At 34.0% G+C, this 19,657-nt stretch overlaps 1 protein-coding gene across 1 annotated transcript; it reads right to left on the bottom strand.

Annotated features, from left to right (window-relative positions):
• Positions 1-17,021: 17,021 nt before the first annotated feature.
• K441DRAFT_593109 (uncharacterized protein) lies at positions 17,022-17,252 on the bottom strand (the record flags this gene model as incomplete). The annotated part of the gene is given in 2 exon segments (XM_067644909.1): positions 17,022-17,159; positions 17,178-17,252. Coding segments are annotated over 2 exon segments (213 nt in total), but the record flags the coding sequence as incomplete, so codon positions are not given.
• Positions 17,253-19,657: the final 2,405 nt, after the last annotated feature.

Raw genomic sequence — 19,657 nt, 5'->3', positions numbered from 1 at the left:
ACCTGTGGGCCACTTATAGCACCTTAGCTTGCAGATGTAGCTAGAGTATGCTTTGCTATAGGCTACTACCCGCGACTTAGAAGATCTATAACAACGGTTGTTCTACAAAAAGAAGGTAAAGCAGATTACTTAATCCCAGGAAGCTACCGCCCTATTGCCTTAGAAAACACCCTTAGCAAGATCTTAAAAAGGGTTATTAAAATAGGTATAGTTTAATGATTATTTTTATTAAGCATATATATCTAAGAGGGTAGGGAAGCAACAATTATATAGAAGAGTGTTAGAGGTTCCACCTAACAAGAAGTAATATACGCTAACTAGAACCCACTTTAACAGCCCCCCTTAAGCTAAATATAGGTAACAATATAAAGGTTATAAGAGACGTTAATATCTCTCTAAACCTAAAGTATTTCTAAATGCATAGAATACATCTTTTGGCAGCGCCTTAGTGAAACTATTAGCCATTTATCGACTTGTTTGTATATATTCTAGCTTAATATCTCCGTTTATAACCTTCTCCTAAATAAAGTAATATCGGAGAGTAATATGCTTAGTTTAAGCGTAAAACTTAGGGTTTTTTGCAAGAGCAATAGCACCTTAATTATTAGTGTAAATGATTGTTGCGTAAGGGGATTTATTAGTTAGAGATAGTTCTTAAAGAAGTTGTTATAACTAAATGGCTTCTTTTACTGCAACTATTTATGCCATATACTCTGCTTTATAGGTTAAGAGTGCTACTATAAGTTGGCGCTTTAAGGACTAGCTAATTGCACTACTTCTAATATTAAACACAAATCCTAACGTTAATTTTTAAGTTTCTAAGTTATCTACCTAGCTAGAGTCTATAAACCCCCAAAGCGCTTATATCTTTCCTTAGAGGATAAATTAGAGGTTAAGTATGCCACGTAAGTAGGAAAGTATTTAAAGAATAGCTTATATATAAGACTTATTGGGATTAAAAGCAAAGCGACTAATAAGGGAGACGGTAAAGGCGATATTAGGTTAAGTACTAAGTATAGCGTATATTAGGGTGCTAACTAGCGATTAATATTAAGTCTTAAATGTAGAGTTAGCCTAATAATCTACTGCCGCTGGTTGAAGATAAGAGGTTCCTATTGGCGTAAGGTAAGGGGAACAGTTCTAAAGACTAGCGCTATAAATAGCCTCTTTAAGGTAAGAGAATTGGCTAAACCGTAGTTTACGGAGTTATTAATCTTAAGTTACTTTTATACTAAGGTAATAAGTAATAGGGCCTAGATTGGTTATACTAAAGCGTCTACTAAGTTAAGCTTTAATAATTTTAATATTAATAATATCTGGTCTAATAAGTAGGAGGTTGTTAATATAGACTGCGATATATATAGAACCTTTAGCGAAGACTAAAGAGTTAAAGTTAAGGAGTTTAAAACTAGCATCTATAAGAAACTTTAAGAGCGTTTAATGCTAAACTTAAGGCGACTGTTTAAGACTATAAAGTGCTTTATTTAAATAACAAACCCGTCTAGTTCTATTATTAAAACCTTTAGGTTAATTAACGTAGATCTCCTTCTTAACGCTTCTATAAAGGAAAGCGGTCTTAATATTTATTTATTTAATCTTAAGGTCTTATATAGCTGTAATAGCAAAGAGCGCTTTATAGCTTATAGGTTTTATAACAGATGCGAAGGTCTTATTAAAGTTAACCCCAGCTTATTATTTATAACCCTTTACTACCCACCTTGCCTTATATTATATGATCCTTTCTTTACTATTCTGCTTATGCTTAAAAACCTATTAGGCGTTAAGAACTTTATAATTAAAAGGTTAGTTAATAAGTATCTAGGTGTTATTTACTTTATAAGAGCTGATTTTATCTTTACTAGCGGAGTACTATTTATTATTATTAACGTTAAGGGTAGATTGTTTCTATAACCTTAGCTTATAAGGTTTAGCTATAGGGGAGTTACTAAGTATAGCGTAGAGGTATTTAAAGAAAGGGGTTAAAAAGTAGGTAAGCGCTAAGAATGCTGCAATAGGCGGGTTTTCTCTAATATTAACAGAATTGCGATACTTAAGAGGTAGTTAAGGCCTATTAGTAGCTGTTAGATATTTTAACTTCTATAGGGGTGTCTTATTAGTGGCAAGGCGCTTTAATTTTTAAGCTTTCTTAAGGAGCTGTTTCTCTTCTTAATGCTATTTATATTAGGTAGAGCTTCTTCTCCCTTAAACTAAGCGTTAATATTTAGAGTATCGGAGTTGTATTTAATATATTATTCTTAAATTTAACGCTTATTGCTACTAGGAACTGTTAAAACAGTCTTTTAAAAGTGGACAGCTAAGGTATATATAAGCCGTCCTATCTCTTTATTTTGAATTTAAATAATATATTTACCCTTAAAGCCAATAAGGTTCCTTAATCTTACCTTCTTATTTATATAAGAGCTAAACTTCTTCTAACTGCTGGCCCTGTACCAGATATTATACCTAAAGGTGCGAATCTAGGAGTAATTAAAGACTTTGCCTTGCTCTATTTTATAGGGGGTTTATATTTCCGATGATTTAATAGGAAGAATATTTTATATAAAGTTAGCGTGCTTAACTGCTTCTAGCTAGAAGTTCTTAGAAAGTAAGCAATTATTTATAAAGGTAAAGGCTTAGTTATATATTGTGCGATTAAGTTATTCTAAGGCTCTATTTTATTGTTAACTCTCTAGGGTCGAGTATAAGAACTAAATTCCCTTATTTGTAAGTTTTAGCTAAAAAGCATATCTAAGATATTCTCCTCCGCCATTACTATATAGCCGTAAGATAAGACTTCCTTATTATTTAACCTTCGCTTAATATTATCAAAAATAGAACGGGACTTTAGTCTTGTACTTTATTAGGTAGACTTTACTTATTTTATTAACTCTATTTTAGAAAATAACAAAATATCTTAATCTATTATAGCTAGCTATTTTTATAGGTCCTTTAATATTAGAGAATATAACTTTATAAGGCTTAGTATTATAGTTAATAAGAGAATCCTAATGTATAATATTATACATTCTGCTATATAGGTAGGCTTTATAGGTGCAGTTATAAAGGTCTAGTAAGTAAGTAAGGTTTATTCCTTTTAATATTCTTTAGAGCTTTTGTAAGTTCTAGGGGCTAATATAACCGAGCCTTTTATGCTATAACCTCTTAGCTAGGTTTTATAAGCTGCTATATAATATATAGCTAGTTTAATAGCTAACTGTAAAGGCTATAAGCCCTTCTTAATAGTCGGCCTAAGTATAGAGAAAGAAGAGGCCGGACTTATAAAACGCGTAAGCTATAAGCTCTAAGTTATAGAGAAAATTGCATCTAAGGTTAGATAGATAAAGATAAACTTAATTATTAATAAGCTGTGAACTAGATACTAGGTTGGCTTATAAATTAGGGATATAAAGGACATTAGTAAGAATAAGCTCTCTCTTAACTCCTAGAACTATAAGTCTTAGGTATATATCTCCCTTTCCTATTAACTAGAGACACGTTTCTCCAATTTTAGAGATAATAATCTTCTTATTAGCTTAAAGATCTTAATAGGTAATAAATAGCTCTCTTAACTAAAATATGTGCTAAGTATACTTAGTATTAATAATAATTGCAGAGGAGAGGTTAATATTTAGTTTAGCTATAAAATAAAGTTGTCTAGTAAGCTTAGAGGCGTAGGAGTAAGGAGGAATGCAAATAATATAGGGAACCCGCTACTAATAGGTAATAAGGTATAGTTGGCGAAGTAGGTTGCATATAAAGTAGCGTAAGTTCTTTTATAGGTTGTATATATAGGCTAATAGTTTCTATACTAATAGTAAAGGTTAAAGGGTAATTTATATAAGCAGCAAAAGACTATAAAAGAAGAATAGTATGCCGGCTATAAAGAGTCCGAAGGGAATAAATAAAAGATAATATAAGAGTGGATAGATCTGTAGTGAAGAATATCTAATATAATTAGAAATACGGGAGTTTCGGCTATAATTATTAAGGTATAATTATAGCCTAGTTAGCTTACTATGGAGTTAAAGCTTTTATAGCCACCTTATTTATTACTAGACTATAGTTAATTAAATAGCCATTTCTGCATATTGCCTTAACTTAGTAAGAGGCTTACCATTTGTTATTGTTGCTAATAGTACTATAAGTAATAATGCAGATCCTAATAAGGAGTTGCTTTAATAGGCTCTTTATTATTTTTTAAAGTCCCTTTTATAAGTAGAGCGTGTATCTATTTCTACGGCTTTTTTAGGGTTTTCCTTTTACCAGATCTCCTTTAAGTAGGGTTAAAGGATCTAGTATCTGTCTTTCTAGTAGCTAGCGTGTTTATATGGCCTATAATATAGTTTATTATATTATTATTAGCCTTACTAATTATAATACTGCTAGCGGTAAGTGGCTTAATTTATGTGTGCTTGGAAAGCTACTAGTTAACTTTAAAGTATAAGTTGCTCTTATATATAGGTAAGGCTTTAAACTTTTAAGAGAGTAAGGGTCTTGTTAGTAAGGGAGTGTATAAGGTAGAATAATTCTTACTAGCCGTTAAAAGCAGAACTAAGACCATTAATAAACTTAGAGAGTAGGTCTATTTGGTCTATAGTGTAGTTTTAGGTCTTAAGGTCTAAGTATATTTCCTTAAATTTAATAATGTATTCTTTAACGTTCTTATAGTTTACAAGAGTAAGGTTTTACTATTTAGCGTATATTTTAGTATATATCGCGTTTCCTTTTAGCTTAAATTCCGCGTATAAGATTTCTATTATATCCTTAATTTTAATATAGTCTTTAATAAGGTTTTATTCGCGAGTGCTATAGGTTATAAAGATATAGTTTACTTCCTTAAGTTGCTTTCTCTTTTAAGCTTTAAGATCCGCCTAATAAGTTTTAATAAGTTTATTATAAGCGTCTTTTTTAACCTAAGGTTAGTTTATAGCTAGTTTAGCTTCTAGGTTAACTAAAGCGTTTAAATTAAAGTTATTCTTAATTAGCTACTACCTAGTACCTTTCTTTTACTTCTTATAGTCTGTGGGGCTTTTAAGTGTCTAAATATTAGAGAGATTGATATTAGATTTAAAGTATTTAATTACTATAATAACTTATAAGAGAGAAGTAAGTGTTTTAGTAAAAAGGTGGGAAACAATATTCTTTGGCTTGTGTACTATTACCTTTTTAGTATTTAGTGTAGTGCTAAGGATTTAACAACTAATAATAATAATAATGATAATAATAATAGCACTAGGAATAGTGATAGTAATAGGCAACTAAGATATTAATAGAAAACCTAATTTAAGGTTAATAGATAGTAATAGGCAACTAAGATATAGTAAGAAAAGCTAATCTTAATTAATAGGATGTCTAAAATTTCTAGAGTGTGTATATCTAAGTTAGAGTACGCATATCCGAATATTTAAAATATTTAGAGTGCGTATATCTAAGGTGTCTAAAGTGTATATATTTAAAATGTTTAGAGTATAAAGTATTTAGAGTATATATGTTTAAAATGTCTAGAGTATATATATCCGAAGTGTCTAGAGTATAAAGTATCTAGAGTGCGCATATCTAAAAAGTCTAAAGTACGTATATCCGAAGTGTCTAGAGTGTAAAGTATTTAAAGTGCGTATGTCTAAAATGTCTAGAGTGCGTATATCTAAGGTGTATCTTAAGACGTAATATATAGGTTACTACGCGATAAAAGCGTCTCTAGGCTTATAACCTATTAAAATAGGTATAGTTTAATAATTATTTTTATTAAGTATATATATCTAAAAGGGTGGGGAAGCGATAATTATATAGAAGAGTGTTAGAGGTTTTACCCGATAAGAAGTAATACACGCTAATTGGAACCTACTTTAATAAGGGTAATAGCGGAATGTATAGCAGACACAGTAGAGAAATACGCCCTACTACTATAAAGCTAAATAGGGGCAAGAAAGAACCGCTTAATACTATTAGTACTTACGCTACTCGCTGCCACCATTAAATCTGCATGGGCGATGCGATAGGACTTTGTAGTATTAATGCTTAGCCTAGACATTAGTAGTGCCTACGACAATATACCCTATAAGCGTCTTCTACATATCCTTAGGGCAAAGGGCTTTTTAGAATGGATTATATAATTTGTTTAAGGGTTTATAAACCAAAAAGAAATATTACTGTATTAAAATAGGTATAGTTTGATAATTATTTTTATTAAGTATATATATCTAAGAGGGTAGGGAAGCGACAATTATATAGAAGAGTGTTAGAGGTTTTACCTAATAAGAAGTAATATACGCTAACTGGAACTTACTTTAACAGCCCCCCTTAAGCTAAATATAGGTAACAATATAAAGGTTATAAGAGACGTTAATATCTCTCTAAACCTAAAGCATCTCTAAATGCATAGAATGCATCTTTTAGTAGCGCCTTAGTGAAACTATTAGCCATTTATTAACTTATTTATATATATTCCAGCTTAATATCTTTATCTATAACCTTCTCCCGAATAAATTAATATTGGAGAGCAATATACTTAGTTTAAGCGTAAAACTTAGGGTCTTTTATAAGAGTAATAGCACCTTAATTATTAGTGTAAATAATTATTACGTAAGGGGATTTGTTAGTTAGAGATAGTTCTTAAAGGAGTTATTATAACCAAATGGCTTTTTTTGCTGTAACTATCTATACCATATACTCTGCTTTATAGGTTAAGAGTACTACCATAGGTTAGCGCTTTAAGGACTAGCTAATTACACCGCTTCTAATATTAAATATAAATCCCGATATTAATCTTCGAGTTTCTAAGTCATCTGCCTAGCTAGAGTCTATAAACCCCTAAAGCGCTTATATCTCTCCTTAAAGGATAAGTTGGAGGTTAAGTATACCGCGTAAGTAGGAAAGTATTTAAAGAATAGCTTATATATAAGACTTATTGGGATTAGAAGCAAAGTGACTAATAAGGGAGATGGCAAAGGCGATATTAGGTTAAGTACCGAGTATAGCGTATATTAAGGTGCCAACTAGCAATTAGTATTAAGTCTTAAACGCAGAGTTAGCCTAATAATCTACCGCCGCTGGTTAAAGATAAGAGGTTCCTATTAGCGTAAGGTAAGGGAAATAGTTCTAAAAACTAGCGCTATAAATAGCCTCTTTAAGGTAAGAGAATTAGCTAAGCCGTAGTTTATAGAGTTATTAATCTTAAGTTACTTTTATACTAAGGTAATAAGTAATAGGGCCTAGATTGGTTATACTAAAGCGTCCGCTAAGTTAAGCTTTAATAATCTTAATATTAATAATATCTGGTCTAATAAGTAGGAGGTTATTAATGTAGACTGTAATATATATAGAACCTTTAGCGAAGACTAAAGAGTTAGAGTTAAGGGGTTTAAAACTAGCATCTATAAGGAACTCTAAGAGCGTTTAATACTAAACTTAAGGCGACTATTTAAGACCGTAAAGTGCTTTATTTAGATAACAAACCCGTCTAGTTCCATTATTAAAACCTTTAGGTTAATTAACGTAGATCTCCTCCTTAACGCTTCCGTAAAGGAAAGCGGTCTTAACGTCTATTTATTTAATCTTAAGGTCTTATACAGCTGCGATAGTAAAGAGCGCTTTATAGCTTATAGGTTTTATAATAAATACAAAGGTCTTATTAAAGTTAACCCTAGCTTATTATTTGTAACCCTTTACTACCTACCTTACCTTATATTATATAATCCTTCCTTTACTATCCTACTTATACTTAAAAACCTATTAGGCGTTAAGAACTTTATAATTAAGAGGTTAATTAATAAGTGTCTAGGTATTATTTGCTTTATAAAAGCTAATTTTGTCTTTACTAGCGGAGTACCATTTATTATTATTAATGTTAAGGGTAGATTATTTCCATAACCTTAGCTCGTAAGGTTTAACTATAGGGGAGTTACTAAGTATAGCGTAGAGGTATTTAAAGAAAGGGGTTAAAAAGTGGGTAAGCGCTAAGAATGCTGTAATAGGCGGGTTTTCTCTAATATTAACAGAATTGCGATACTTAAAAGGTAGTCAAGGCCTATTAGTAGCTACTAGACGTTTTAACTTCCGTAGGGGTATCTTATTAGTAGTAAGGCGCTTTAATTTTTAAGCTTTTTTAAGGAGCTGTTTCTCTTCTTAATGCTATTTACGTTGGGTAGCGTAATTAGGTAAAGCTTCTTCTCCCTTAAATTAAGCGTTAATATCTAGAGTATTAGAGTTATATTTAACATATTATTCTTAAATTTAACCCTTATTACTACCAGAAACTATTAAAACAGTCTCTTAAAAGTAGATAGCTAAGGCACGTATAAGCCGTCCTATCTCTTTATCTTAAATTTAAATAATATGTTTACCCTTAAAGCCGATAAGGTTCCCTAATCTTACCTTCTTATTTATATAAGAGCTAAACTTCTTCTAACTGCTAGCCCTATACCAGACATTGTACCTAAAGGTGCGAATTTAGGAGTAATTAAAGACTTTGCCTTGCTCTATTTTGTAAGGGGTTTGTATTTCCGATGATTTAATAGGGAGGATATTTCGTATAAAGTTAGCGTACTTAACTACTTCTAGCTAGAAGTTCTTAGGAAGTAAGCAATTATTTATAAAGGTAAAGGCTCGGTTATATATTATGCGATTAAGTTATTTTAAGGCTCTATTTTATTATTAACTCTCTAGGGTTGAGTATAAGAACTAAATTCCCTTATTCGCAAGTTCTAGCTAAAAAGCATATCTAAGATATTCTCCTCCGCTATTACTATATAGCCGTAAGATAAGACTTCCTTGTTATTTAACCTTCGCTTAATATTATTAAAAATAGAATAGGACTTTAGCCTTATACTTTATTAGGTAGACTTCGCTTATTTTATTAACTTTATCTTAAAAAGTAACGAAATATCTCGATCTATTATAGCTAGCTACTTTTATAGGTCCTTTAATATTAGAGAATATAACTTTATAAGGCTTAGTATTGTAGTTAATAAAAGAATCCCAATATATAATATTGTGTATTTTGCTACGTAGGCAGGCTTTATAGGTGCAGTCGTAAAGGTCTAGTAAGTAAGTAAGGTTTATCCCTTTTAACATTCTTTAGAGCTTTTATAAGTTCTAGGGGCTAATATAACCAAGCCTTTTATGCTATAACCTTTTAGCTAGGTTTTATGAGCTGCTATATAATATATAGCTAGTTTAATAGCCAACTGCAAAGGCTATAAGCCCTTCTTAATGGTCGGCCTAAGTATAGAGAAAGAAGAGGCTGGACTTGCGAAATGCGTAAGCTATAAGCTCTAAGTTATAGAGAAAATCGCATCTAAAGTTAGATAGATAAAGATAAACTTAATTATTAATAAGCTATAAACTAGATACTAGGTTGGCTTATAAATTAGGGATATAAAGGATATTAGTAAGAATAAGCTCTCTCTCGACTCCTAGAACTGTAAGTCTTAGGTATATATCTCCCTTTTCTATTAACTAGAGATACGTTTCTCTAATTCCAGAGATAATAATCTTCTTATTAGCTTAAAGATCTTAATAGGTAATAAATAGCTCTCTTAACTAAAATATATACTAAGTATACCTAGTATTAATAATAATTGCAGAGGAGAGGTTAATATTTAGTTTGGCTATAAAACAAAGTTGTTTAGTAAGCTTAGAGGCGTAGGAGTAAGGAGGAATATAAATAATATAGGGAACCCGCTACTGATAGGTAATAAGGCATAGTTAGCAAAGTAGGTTGCGTATAAAGTAGCGTAAGTTCTTCTATAGGTTGTATACGTAGGCTAATAGTTTCTATACTAATAGTAAAGGTTAAAGGGCGATCTATATAAGCAGTAAAAGACTATAAAAGAAGAATAGTATGCCGGCTGTAAAGAGTCTAAAGGGAATAAATAAAAGATAATATAAGAGTGGATGGATCTATAGTAAAAAACGTCTAATATAATCGGAAATACGGGAGTTTCGGCCACGATTATTAAGGTGCAATTATGGCCTAGTTAGCTTGCTATAGAGTTAAAGCTTTTATAGCCACCTTATTCATTACTAGACTATAGTTAATTAAATAGCCATTCCTATATATTACCTTAACTTAGTAAAAGGCTTACTATTTATTGTTATTACTAATAGTGCTGTAGGTAATAATGCAGATCCTAATAAGGAGTTGCTCTAATAGGCTCTTCATTATTTTCTAAAGTCCCTTTTATAAGTAAAGCGCGTATCCATCTCTATGGCTTTTTTAGGGTTTTCCTTTCGCTATATCTCCTTTAAGTGGGATTAAAGGATTTAGTATCTATCTTCCTAGTAGCCAGCGCGTTTATATAGCCTATAATATAGTCTATTATATTATTATTAGCCTTACTAATTATAATACTGCTAGTGGTAAGAGGCTTAATTTATATGTGCTTAGAAAGCTACTAGTTAACTTTAGAGTATAAGTTGCTCTTATATATAGGCAAGGCCCTAAACTTTTAAGAGAGTAAGGGTCTTATTAGTAAGGGAGTGTATAAGGTAAAATAATTCTTACTAGCCGTTAAAAGTAGGACTGAGACTATTAATAAACTTAGAGAGTAGGTCTATTCGGTCTATAATATAGTTTTAGGTCTTAAGGTCTAAGTATATCTCCTTAAATTTAATAATGTATTCTTTAACGTTCTTACAGTTTATAAGAGTAAGGTTTCGCCATTTAGCGTATATTTTAGCGTATATCGCGTCTCCTTTTGGCTTAAATTCCGTATGTAAGATTTCTATTATATCCTTAATTTTAATATAGTCTTTAATAAGGTTTTATCCGCAAGTGCTATAGGTTATAGAGATATAGTTTACTTCCTTAAGTTACTTTCTTTTTTAAGCTTTAAGATCCGCCTAATAAGTTTTAACAAGTTTATTATAAGCGTCTCTCTTAACCTAAGGTTAGTTTATAGCTAGTCTGGCTCCTAGGTTAACTAAAGCGTCTAAATTAAAGTTATTCTTAATTAGCCACTACCTAGTACCTTTCTTCTACTTTTTATAGTCTATGGGGCTTTTAAGTGTCTAAATATTAGAGAGATTGATATTGGACTTAGAGTATTTAATCGCTATAATAACTTATAAGAGAGAAGCAAGTGTTTTAGTAAAAAGGTGGGAAATAATATTCTTTAGCTTATGTACTATTACCTTTTTAGTATTTAGTATAGTGCTAAGGATTTAACGACTAATAATGATGATAATAATAATAATAATAGCACTAGGAATAGTAATAGTGATAGGCAACTAAGACATTAATAGAAAACCTAATTTAAGGTTAACAGATAGTAATAGGCAACTAAGATATAATAAGAAAAGCTAATTTTAATTAATAGGATATCTAAAATTTCTGGAGTGTATATATCTAAGTTAGAGTACGTATATCCAAATGTCCAAAATATCTAGAGTGCGTATATCTAAGGTATCTAGAGTGCGTATATCTAAAATGTCTAGAGTATAAAGTATCTAGAGTACGCATGTCTAAAATATCTAGAGTGCGTATATCCGAAGTATCTAGAGTGTAAAGTATTTAGAGTACGCATATCTAAAAAGTCTAGAGTGTATATATCCGAAGTGTCTAGAGTGTAAAGTGTCTAAAGTACGCATATCTAAAATATCTAGAGTGCGTATATCTAAGGTGTATCTTAAGATATAGTATACAGGTCGCTGCGCGATAGAAACATCTCCGGGCTTATAACCTATTAAAATAGGTATAGTTTAATAATTATTTTTATTAAGCATATATATCTAAGAGGGTAGAAAAGCAACAATTATATAGAAGAGTGTTAGAGGTTTTACCTAATAAGAAGTAATACACGCTAACTGGAACCCACTTTAACACACTGGTCTTTAGCGGATACTAGAGCCCCCCTATTGCAGTTACAACAGAAATACCATAAGGATTACCCCTCTCGCCTATACTCTTCCTTTTCTTTATAAGCAACCTACTTGACTTCTTTAAGGAAGGGGCGACCTAGGGGATAGGCTTCGTTAACGATATAAACCTAATCATATACGGGCTAACAGCCGTAGAGAATTGCAGAACACTAGAGAAAGCCTATAACACTTATATAGAATGGGCAAAATGTTATAAAGTCCAATTTTTACCAGAGAAATACTAGCTAATCCATTTCATAAGAAAACGCAACCAATCTGCAGATTTCTAGCATATAATTCACATTTAAGGCTTTAGGGGTTAACCAGTTCAGGGCCTAAGGGTATTAGGAGTATAGGTAGATAGTAAGCTCCGGTAGAGCGTATATACAGCATAAGCGGCCCGTAAAGGCTAAGTATAGTTTATCACTTTATCTAGGATTGTTAACTCCACATAGGGTCTATGCTTTTAGAGGTCACGCCTACTATATACAGCAGTCGTCTGGCTAACCATAATATATAAATCTAGTATTTGGGCCATTAGAGAAACTAAAAAGGGCCCCCCTAAATTACTCCTTAAACTACTTTAAAAGGTCTAAACAGCCTGCCTCTGGAGTATTATAGGCGGGTATAAGCGAACGGCCATAGCACTGCTTAAAAAGGAATCCAATATTCCCCCCCTGCAGTTATATATTAAAGCCGCTATAATATAAAGAACGTAAAATAAACGCAACTTTAATGTTATAAAGTATATTAAGACACGCCTAAGTAAACTATAGAGGGACCCTAGGGTGCCCTATAGGAGAATAAACCAATAACTCTAAAGTAGGGAAGAGATATTAGAGAAACAGGTAAAAAAAGTAGAAGAAGAATAGTGCCGCTTTAGGGCCTAGGCCTATATAGAGGAAAAAAGGAGACGCGTAAGAGGTTAGTAAAGATAATAGTAAGATAAAGAAAGGAGCTAAAGTAGAACACGTAAGAATGCTAGGAAACCATCTACTGTAATACAATACTAGTTAGACTAACGCTAGAAAGGTAAATAGGAGTTAAAGGTACAGAGGCTAACTCAGGCAAGATAAACCCAAGCTATAGCATAGTTAACGCTATGGGGGGTAAATACCTAAGGGCTCTAAGAAGGCCTAATAAAGGCAGAAAACATAATAGCAACACTTTTAAAAACAGGAATAATAGGACTAAAAGATTGGCTTTACTAGGTAGGTATTCTAGTAGGTAGCCTAAGATATAAATGTGGCTAGCTAAAATAGACACTAAAACACGTAATACTGCTATGCCCCCTACGCACTAATTGAGAAATAATGCTCTTAGCAGCTAGCATAGAGAACTATAATACACTGCTCTCAACATAAAAAGGCCTTAAGGCGGTCACCCAGTGGCTTATTAGTTAAAATGTGCTAAATTAGTTCCGGGTTGCAAGGGAAATAGTAATAAAAGGCAAGGGGGCGAGCAGTAGGTGCCCCCTAGTAACTCTACAGTAGTAGAGTAATAGTTTGTAATACTAGCGCGTCCGTAGGCTTGTTACGGCAGCAGTAGTTCCTAAGAAGGTTAAACAGTAAGGTAGTAGAGCACTATAGGCGACTTATAGGCGCTAAGTAGGCGAGTCCTAAAAGGCGGGGAGATGGATTACGGGGTTTTCTTATTTTTCTTAAATAGAGTTTTCTCCCCATATGTAAATAAGGAGTAGTCCGCGTAGGCCCAATAGGGATCCAAATTGGACGTTAAGCAATGAATTATTATTATTATTATTATTATTAATTATAACTATATTATATCCGTTACGGTCCCTAAGTAGTTTATAAAAGTCTATAGAGATATGCTGCTAAGGGCGCTCTAGTATTAGGAGTAGCTTAAGTAGTCCTAGGGTCTTATCCCATGGGATTATAGCTCTCTAGCAGTCTTTATAGTTCCGTATATATCAATTAATATCTATAACCATTCTTGGCTAGTAGTAGCGGTAGTTAATAATTTTACGGGTCTTGTTTTTGCTAGGGTATGCCGTAGAGACTTAGCAATAAGCTTTGCGGATTAGTTTGGTCCGTAGATTGTTAATATTAGGGACTATAAGCCGCTCCTAGTATAGGAGCAATTTTTCCTCCGTCTTAAAATCGGGGTTTTCTTTTACGGCTTATTCGCGGAGGGCCCTTAGGGCGTTAGCTGTATGGTTTATAGTTAGGAGGCGGTTAATTAGCCCTATTAGCTTATCTAAAAACTCCTCTATTAGTGCTAGCTTGTTTTACTAGGAGTCTAGCTCCTTAAGGATCTGCGGGTTAAGCTATTTTAGATAAAGGAGTGTTACGGGACAGGGGTAGTGGCTATAAGACGTATGTATTTAAGGAGTCTACAAGACATTACGCAATCAATCATAAGGGTCGAGGGCGTAAGGAGGTAATATACCTACGCGTAGCTAACATAGGCTGTACGCAAGATATACGCAAGAGCATGGGGCTCTCCTATGGAGGCCCCTACGGTGGGGTTCCGTAATACTACCCCCCCTCCTATAAAGGCGGAGCTCCGGCGACGCTGTAGTTACTATATATATATAGAAGGGACACTTAGGGTATAGAAAAGAAGAAGGGGGGGTATTGCTAAAGGCTTAAAACAACGTTATATAATAAGGCTTAGTATCTAAAAATCCAACCAATTAGATAACTTTAACCGCCGGTTAAAGTTCCTAAACATCTTAACGATATTCCGGTCACATAATCGCACTTTGCCGCAATCTAACGGCAATTTGCCCCTACGTAGTAATATATAACGGTTTAACTCTATAAGGGCTCCTATAGAGGATTAGGTATAAAATCTCTGCTTAGGCCCGGTTTCTATAGGTTCGCGTAGTGAAAGTCGCTAATTAGATCTTTTGCATTTTCGAAGTCTTCCCATAGTTACCATTCTAGCTAATCTATGTCAAATCCTATGTATATAGCTCTATAGTAGAGCCGTCGTCCTCTGCCTTTACTAAAGTATTTAGAGTTAATAATTCGTTTAACGGTCCACTCCTCGTGGTTCTCGTCTTTATTCTTATCTCGGATTAGTACTAGTAGGGGTTTAGGCTATATCTGCCCCAGTAAGGGGTTAGGCTGGTAAAGGTGTAGTAGCTATAGGTAAAATATAGGCTATATCCCGCGGGTGGCTAGGGCAGGCGGGAGCTCTAGCTTATATGCGGCTCCCCTATTAATAACTCGTTTAATTAGGTAGGGGCCAAGGTTCTTATAATTAAGTGACTTTATAGGCCTTTATATAGAGATATTATATATATCTAGCTATACCTAGTTGCCAACACGCATCTCCGGTGGTGGCGTTCTATAATAGTTAGCGAAGTAGGCCTACTTTGCTTAAGCCTAGGCCATTTCTCCCTTACAGTAGTTAAGTAGATTTTTTATGTGGTCTGTATGCTAGTTAGTAAGTAGCATCTTAAGGCGTTTTCTATATGGCAGTTTCTTATTAATAGGTTCTAGTGGTTCTATGCCGGATTAGGGGTAATATCCCTTATTCGCGAAGAACGAGGTAAGTCCTATAGTAGTTAAGACGTAATTATTCACTACAAATTTACCTAGTGGGAGGTAATCCACCCAGTTATCTTGACTATAGGCAACTACCTATCGTAGGTACGCTTTTATACTAGCATTAGCGTTTTCCGGTTACCTAGCAGTTTCGTAGTAAAAGGATATAGATATCTTAACGGAGATGCCAAGGCGTTAGTAGATTCGTCTCTATACATCAGAGCCAAACTATATGCCTCAGTTAAACGTAATTAAGTTAGGTAACCCATGTAATCGGTAGATTTTACAAAAAAAGGCGTTAGTGACGTTGCTAACGGCTACGCCTTCGGTTAGGACGTAGTGGCGCTCTTTTATAAGTCGGCATATTATTATAAGGATGTTCTTATAGGTACGGCCATATCGCTTATAGGGTGGTAGGTTAACAACGAAATCTATAGCGATATCTGCCCATTATTATATAGGTACTAGTAGAGGGTATAGTAGTCCTTAGTACTTTATATTAAAAGCCTTAGCGCGCTTATAACCATAGTAGGCGCCTATAAAGTGTTTAACTAAGTCTATTATTTTAGGCTAGAAGTAGTATCGGCTAAGAAGCTTATAGGTTACTCCTTTGCCTGGGTGGCCGCTTAATTAGAGATTATAGGCCATTTAGATTAGTTGCCGTTATAGATTTTCTAAGTTAGGGATAAATAGACAGCCTCTATAATAAAGCCTGTTCTCTTTTACTTTTAAGGCTGCTATATTAATCTAGCCTAAGCTTTAGAGTTTAGTCGGCAGCGTATAGGCGCCGGCAGTCTTTACGGCAATAAGTTAATGCAGTAATAGGTCAATAGAGGTGTTATATGCCGTAGTAATAAGCTCGTTGATTTCGGGAGGTAATTCTAGTTTTATAGTGTGGAGCTGAGGTACGGTTGGCTTTATTGTAGGTAGTATACCTAGGGCTAAATTCCGTGCTTTTAGAATTGTTTATTGTTGGAACTGGTTATAGGGGTTATCTTTAGACTAAGGAAGGTCTTATAAGCGGCGTATTAGGCTATTAGGCTTAGTACCTTATACTCCTAGCCTATATACAATTTTAAAGTTAAAACTAGAGAGGAACTCGTTCCAGCATACTTGGCGTTAGTTTAGCTATTTCGTAGTTATAAAGTACTCAAGGTTACAATAATCCATAAGGACTTTAGTTGGCTAATTAGGTTCTACTAAGGAGAGTTCCGGTTAGAATTCCTTAAACGCTTATATAATTATAAGAAGTTCCTTATTATAGATCTTATAGTTATATTCTTATAGTATAAGCTTAGACGAATAGAATGCGACTAGGTAGAGAAAACCGTTGTCGCCCATTTAGGAAAGGACGCCTGCGTTAACGTAGTCTAAGGAGTTAGTCTTAAGATAGAGTTGTCGTCCTAGTATAAAGTGAGCTAGGATAGGTACTTTAGTAAAAGTATCTTTAAGGTCTTAGAACGCCTTCTCGCATTTAGGCGTTTAGATAAAACGTAGATATATTTTTCTTCCTTTTACGGAAAGGCCCTTTATTCGCATTATTGCTATAAGTAGTGCTATAACACCTAAGAAGTTATATATAAATTTTTAATAGAAGTTAGCAAAACCAAGGAAAGCTTATACATCTTTAATATAGTTAGGGGTTTACTATTTAGTAATTATACGTACCTTCTTAGGGTCCATACGGACACCCTTAGTAGTAATAATTAGTTTAAGGTATTTTACTTCTATAACTAAGAATTCGTACTTCTTTAAATTAATATAAAGTCCTACGTTCTTAAGGCGCTATAGGACCTTTTAAACGTGCTTGGTATGCTTAAAAGGGTTATTACTATAAATAAGTATATTGTCTAGGTACGTAGAGTAGAAGTTGTTAAGGTAGTCCTATAAGGCGTTATTAATATAGCTTTAGAAGCTGCCTGGGCCGTTATTATACGCTAAAGGGTATAACGGTATATTTAAATTAGCCAAAGCGCGATGCAAATGCGGTTTTCTATTTGTCACCTTCTCGTATTTAGAGGCGGTTAAAGGCGGCGATAATATTAAGCTTGGTATAGATTTTAGCTTAGCTAAGCCGCTTAAGAGTCTTACATATAAGCGGTACGGGGTATTGGTTCTTAATTATAATAGCGTTAAGTCCTCTATAGTTAACGTAGAATTAAATATCTCCTCTTGGCTTCTTAGTAAGGAGGATAGGGGCGGCTACTAGGGATATACTAAAGCGAATAAACCCTTTATTAAGGTGCTTGTCGATATACTTTTTAATAACTAGAAGTTTGTCTTTTAATATTAGGTAGGATCTCTTATAGGGTAGCGTTTTTCCTTATTTAATATTAATGGCATAGTTATTAGGTTAATGTAGGGGGAGTATATCTACGCTCTTTTATAAGCACACGTTAATAAAGTTATAGTACCTCTTAGGGAGGAGCTTGCGGAGTTCCTCGTTAGTAAGTCCTTTTTTAAGCTTTATAAACTTCTTAAAGTCTAAAGGTAAAAGTCCATAGAGTTCTATAGGGGCATTATTTTCTAAGAGGTTAACTATATCTATCCTGTTACTATAGAGGACGTAGTCCTGTTCTTTATTAAGCTTATATAGTTATAATCGGGAGGCTACGGTAACGGTCTAGCCTTTCCTACATGCTATGCGGTAAAAGGCCGCGGCACTTACGTAGTGGCAGTTAGTCGTAGGTAGGGTAATAAGGGGTTCCTTAGGTTGGTATCCTAGGGAGTAGATAGAGGCGGCTAGGCCATATCCTAGGCAGGTCTCTCTACAGTATTTAGAGTTAAAGGTTACTTCTCCCTTTTTCTAGTTAATGGTGGGGTTGTGTTGTTTAAGCTAGTTCATTCTAAAAATAATAGGGTAGTTAGTAAGTGGTGTAATATAGGCCTAGAGTTCTTCCTAGTGCCCATTTATATTTAGGTGGAGTTATGCTATATAGGTAATCTTCTATGCGGTATAACTACCGTCGGCGAGTTATAGGGCGCGGGCTTTGGTAAGGGGTAAGGTAGGTAGATTATAAGTGCGCATAAATTGGGTATCTATAAATTTATTAGTAGCTCCGCAATTAATTATGGAACGGCTTTTATATTATTTTTTGGCAGTAGTTCCTATTACGGGTAAAACTATCTATTTCCGTCTATTTATCTTTACTAAGTTATCTATTAAGCAGGCCAATATATAGATCCCCTTATTATTAGGGCGTCCCAACCTATAACTTAGGGCTAGGACTTAGCGTTTTCCGTTTCCGTATCTAACTCTACCGCTATTACTACGTCTTTATCTTATACGGTAGTGGCATATAGTAACGTATTTAGTATTTAAGGTACTAGGTTAGGTATTAGGCGGCGGCTACTAAACCTAGCCATTAGGCAGTTTAGGCTATAGCTATAACAGCCTTCTTAACAATATCTATAGTAACGCTTTAGCTTCCAGAGTAGCTTATGTTCTCCATCTAGTAGCTTCTGCGGGAAGGTTAGTATAGAAAGGTCAATATTAGAACTAGTAGTGTTGCTTAGGGTAGTAGGCGTCGGTAGTTTAGTAGGTCCGGAGGGCTTCTATAGGGAGGTCTTTAGGTAAGGGTTTATAGTAGCGATCTAATTTAGTCGTCGTTTAATCTTCCGTATAGCTGCTACTATATTATAAATATTATTGTAGTTATAGCTAGTGGCTGCGTGACTAAGGTAATAAGTGACTTTTTTAAGGAGATCTTCCTAGTCTTCAGTATCGTCTCAGGCGAGGGCTTTAGTATATTTCTAGAATTTAACATAAAACTCGTTAAATAATTCGGTAGGGCTCATCTTTAGAGTACGTAGTTTAGCTTAGTTGGTGGCTAGTAGGTTATAGTTGCGGTATATTAGGTTGAGATTATTAAGGACTTCTTAATAGGACTACTACTTCTAGGGGCCATTAGTCTCCCATTAGGCGAAGAGTCTATTAAATAGTATACCCTTTATTCGCCCAATAATATAGCCAATCTTAGTATCTTCTATAGGAAAAAGGCAGGCGCTCTAAGTTAGTTTCTTACGGATTTACATCTTCTAGTAGCTGTATTCTTTGCGGTCTCCCTAGAAAACTAGGGGATTAGGGTAACGTATATTAAACCCTATGGTAGCAGCTTAGGTTCGGTCGTTATAGCTTTTATCATCGCTTTAGTAGGGGTTCCCGTTAGGTAAGGCTACTTAGCGCTAACCCTCTATTAAGCGTTAAGTAGGTGAAGTTGCCGGGGGCGTAGAGACTTAAGTGGCGTTATATACAGTAAAGAGGTATCTAGCGTTATTACGAA

The sequence above is a fragment of the Cenococcum geophilum genome (genome assembly GCF_001692895.1).
Source record: "Cenococcum geophilum 1.58 unplaced genomic scaffold K441scaffold_82, whole genome shotgun sequence".
In the NCBI taxonomy this organism is placed as follows: Eukaryota; Fungi; Ascomycota; class Dothideomycetes; order Gloniales; family Gloniaceae; genus Cenococcum; species Cenococcum geophilum.
This window is presented reverse-complemented; position numbering and strand designations above follow the sequence as displayed.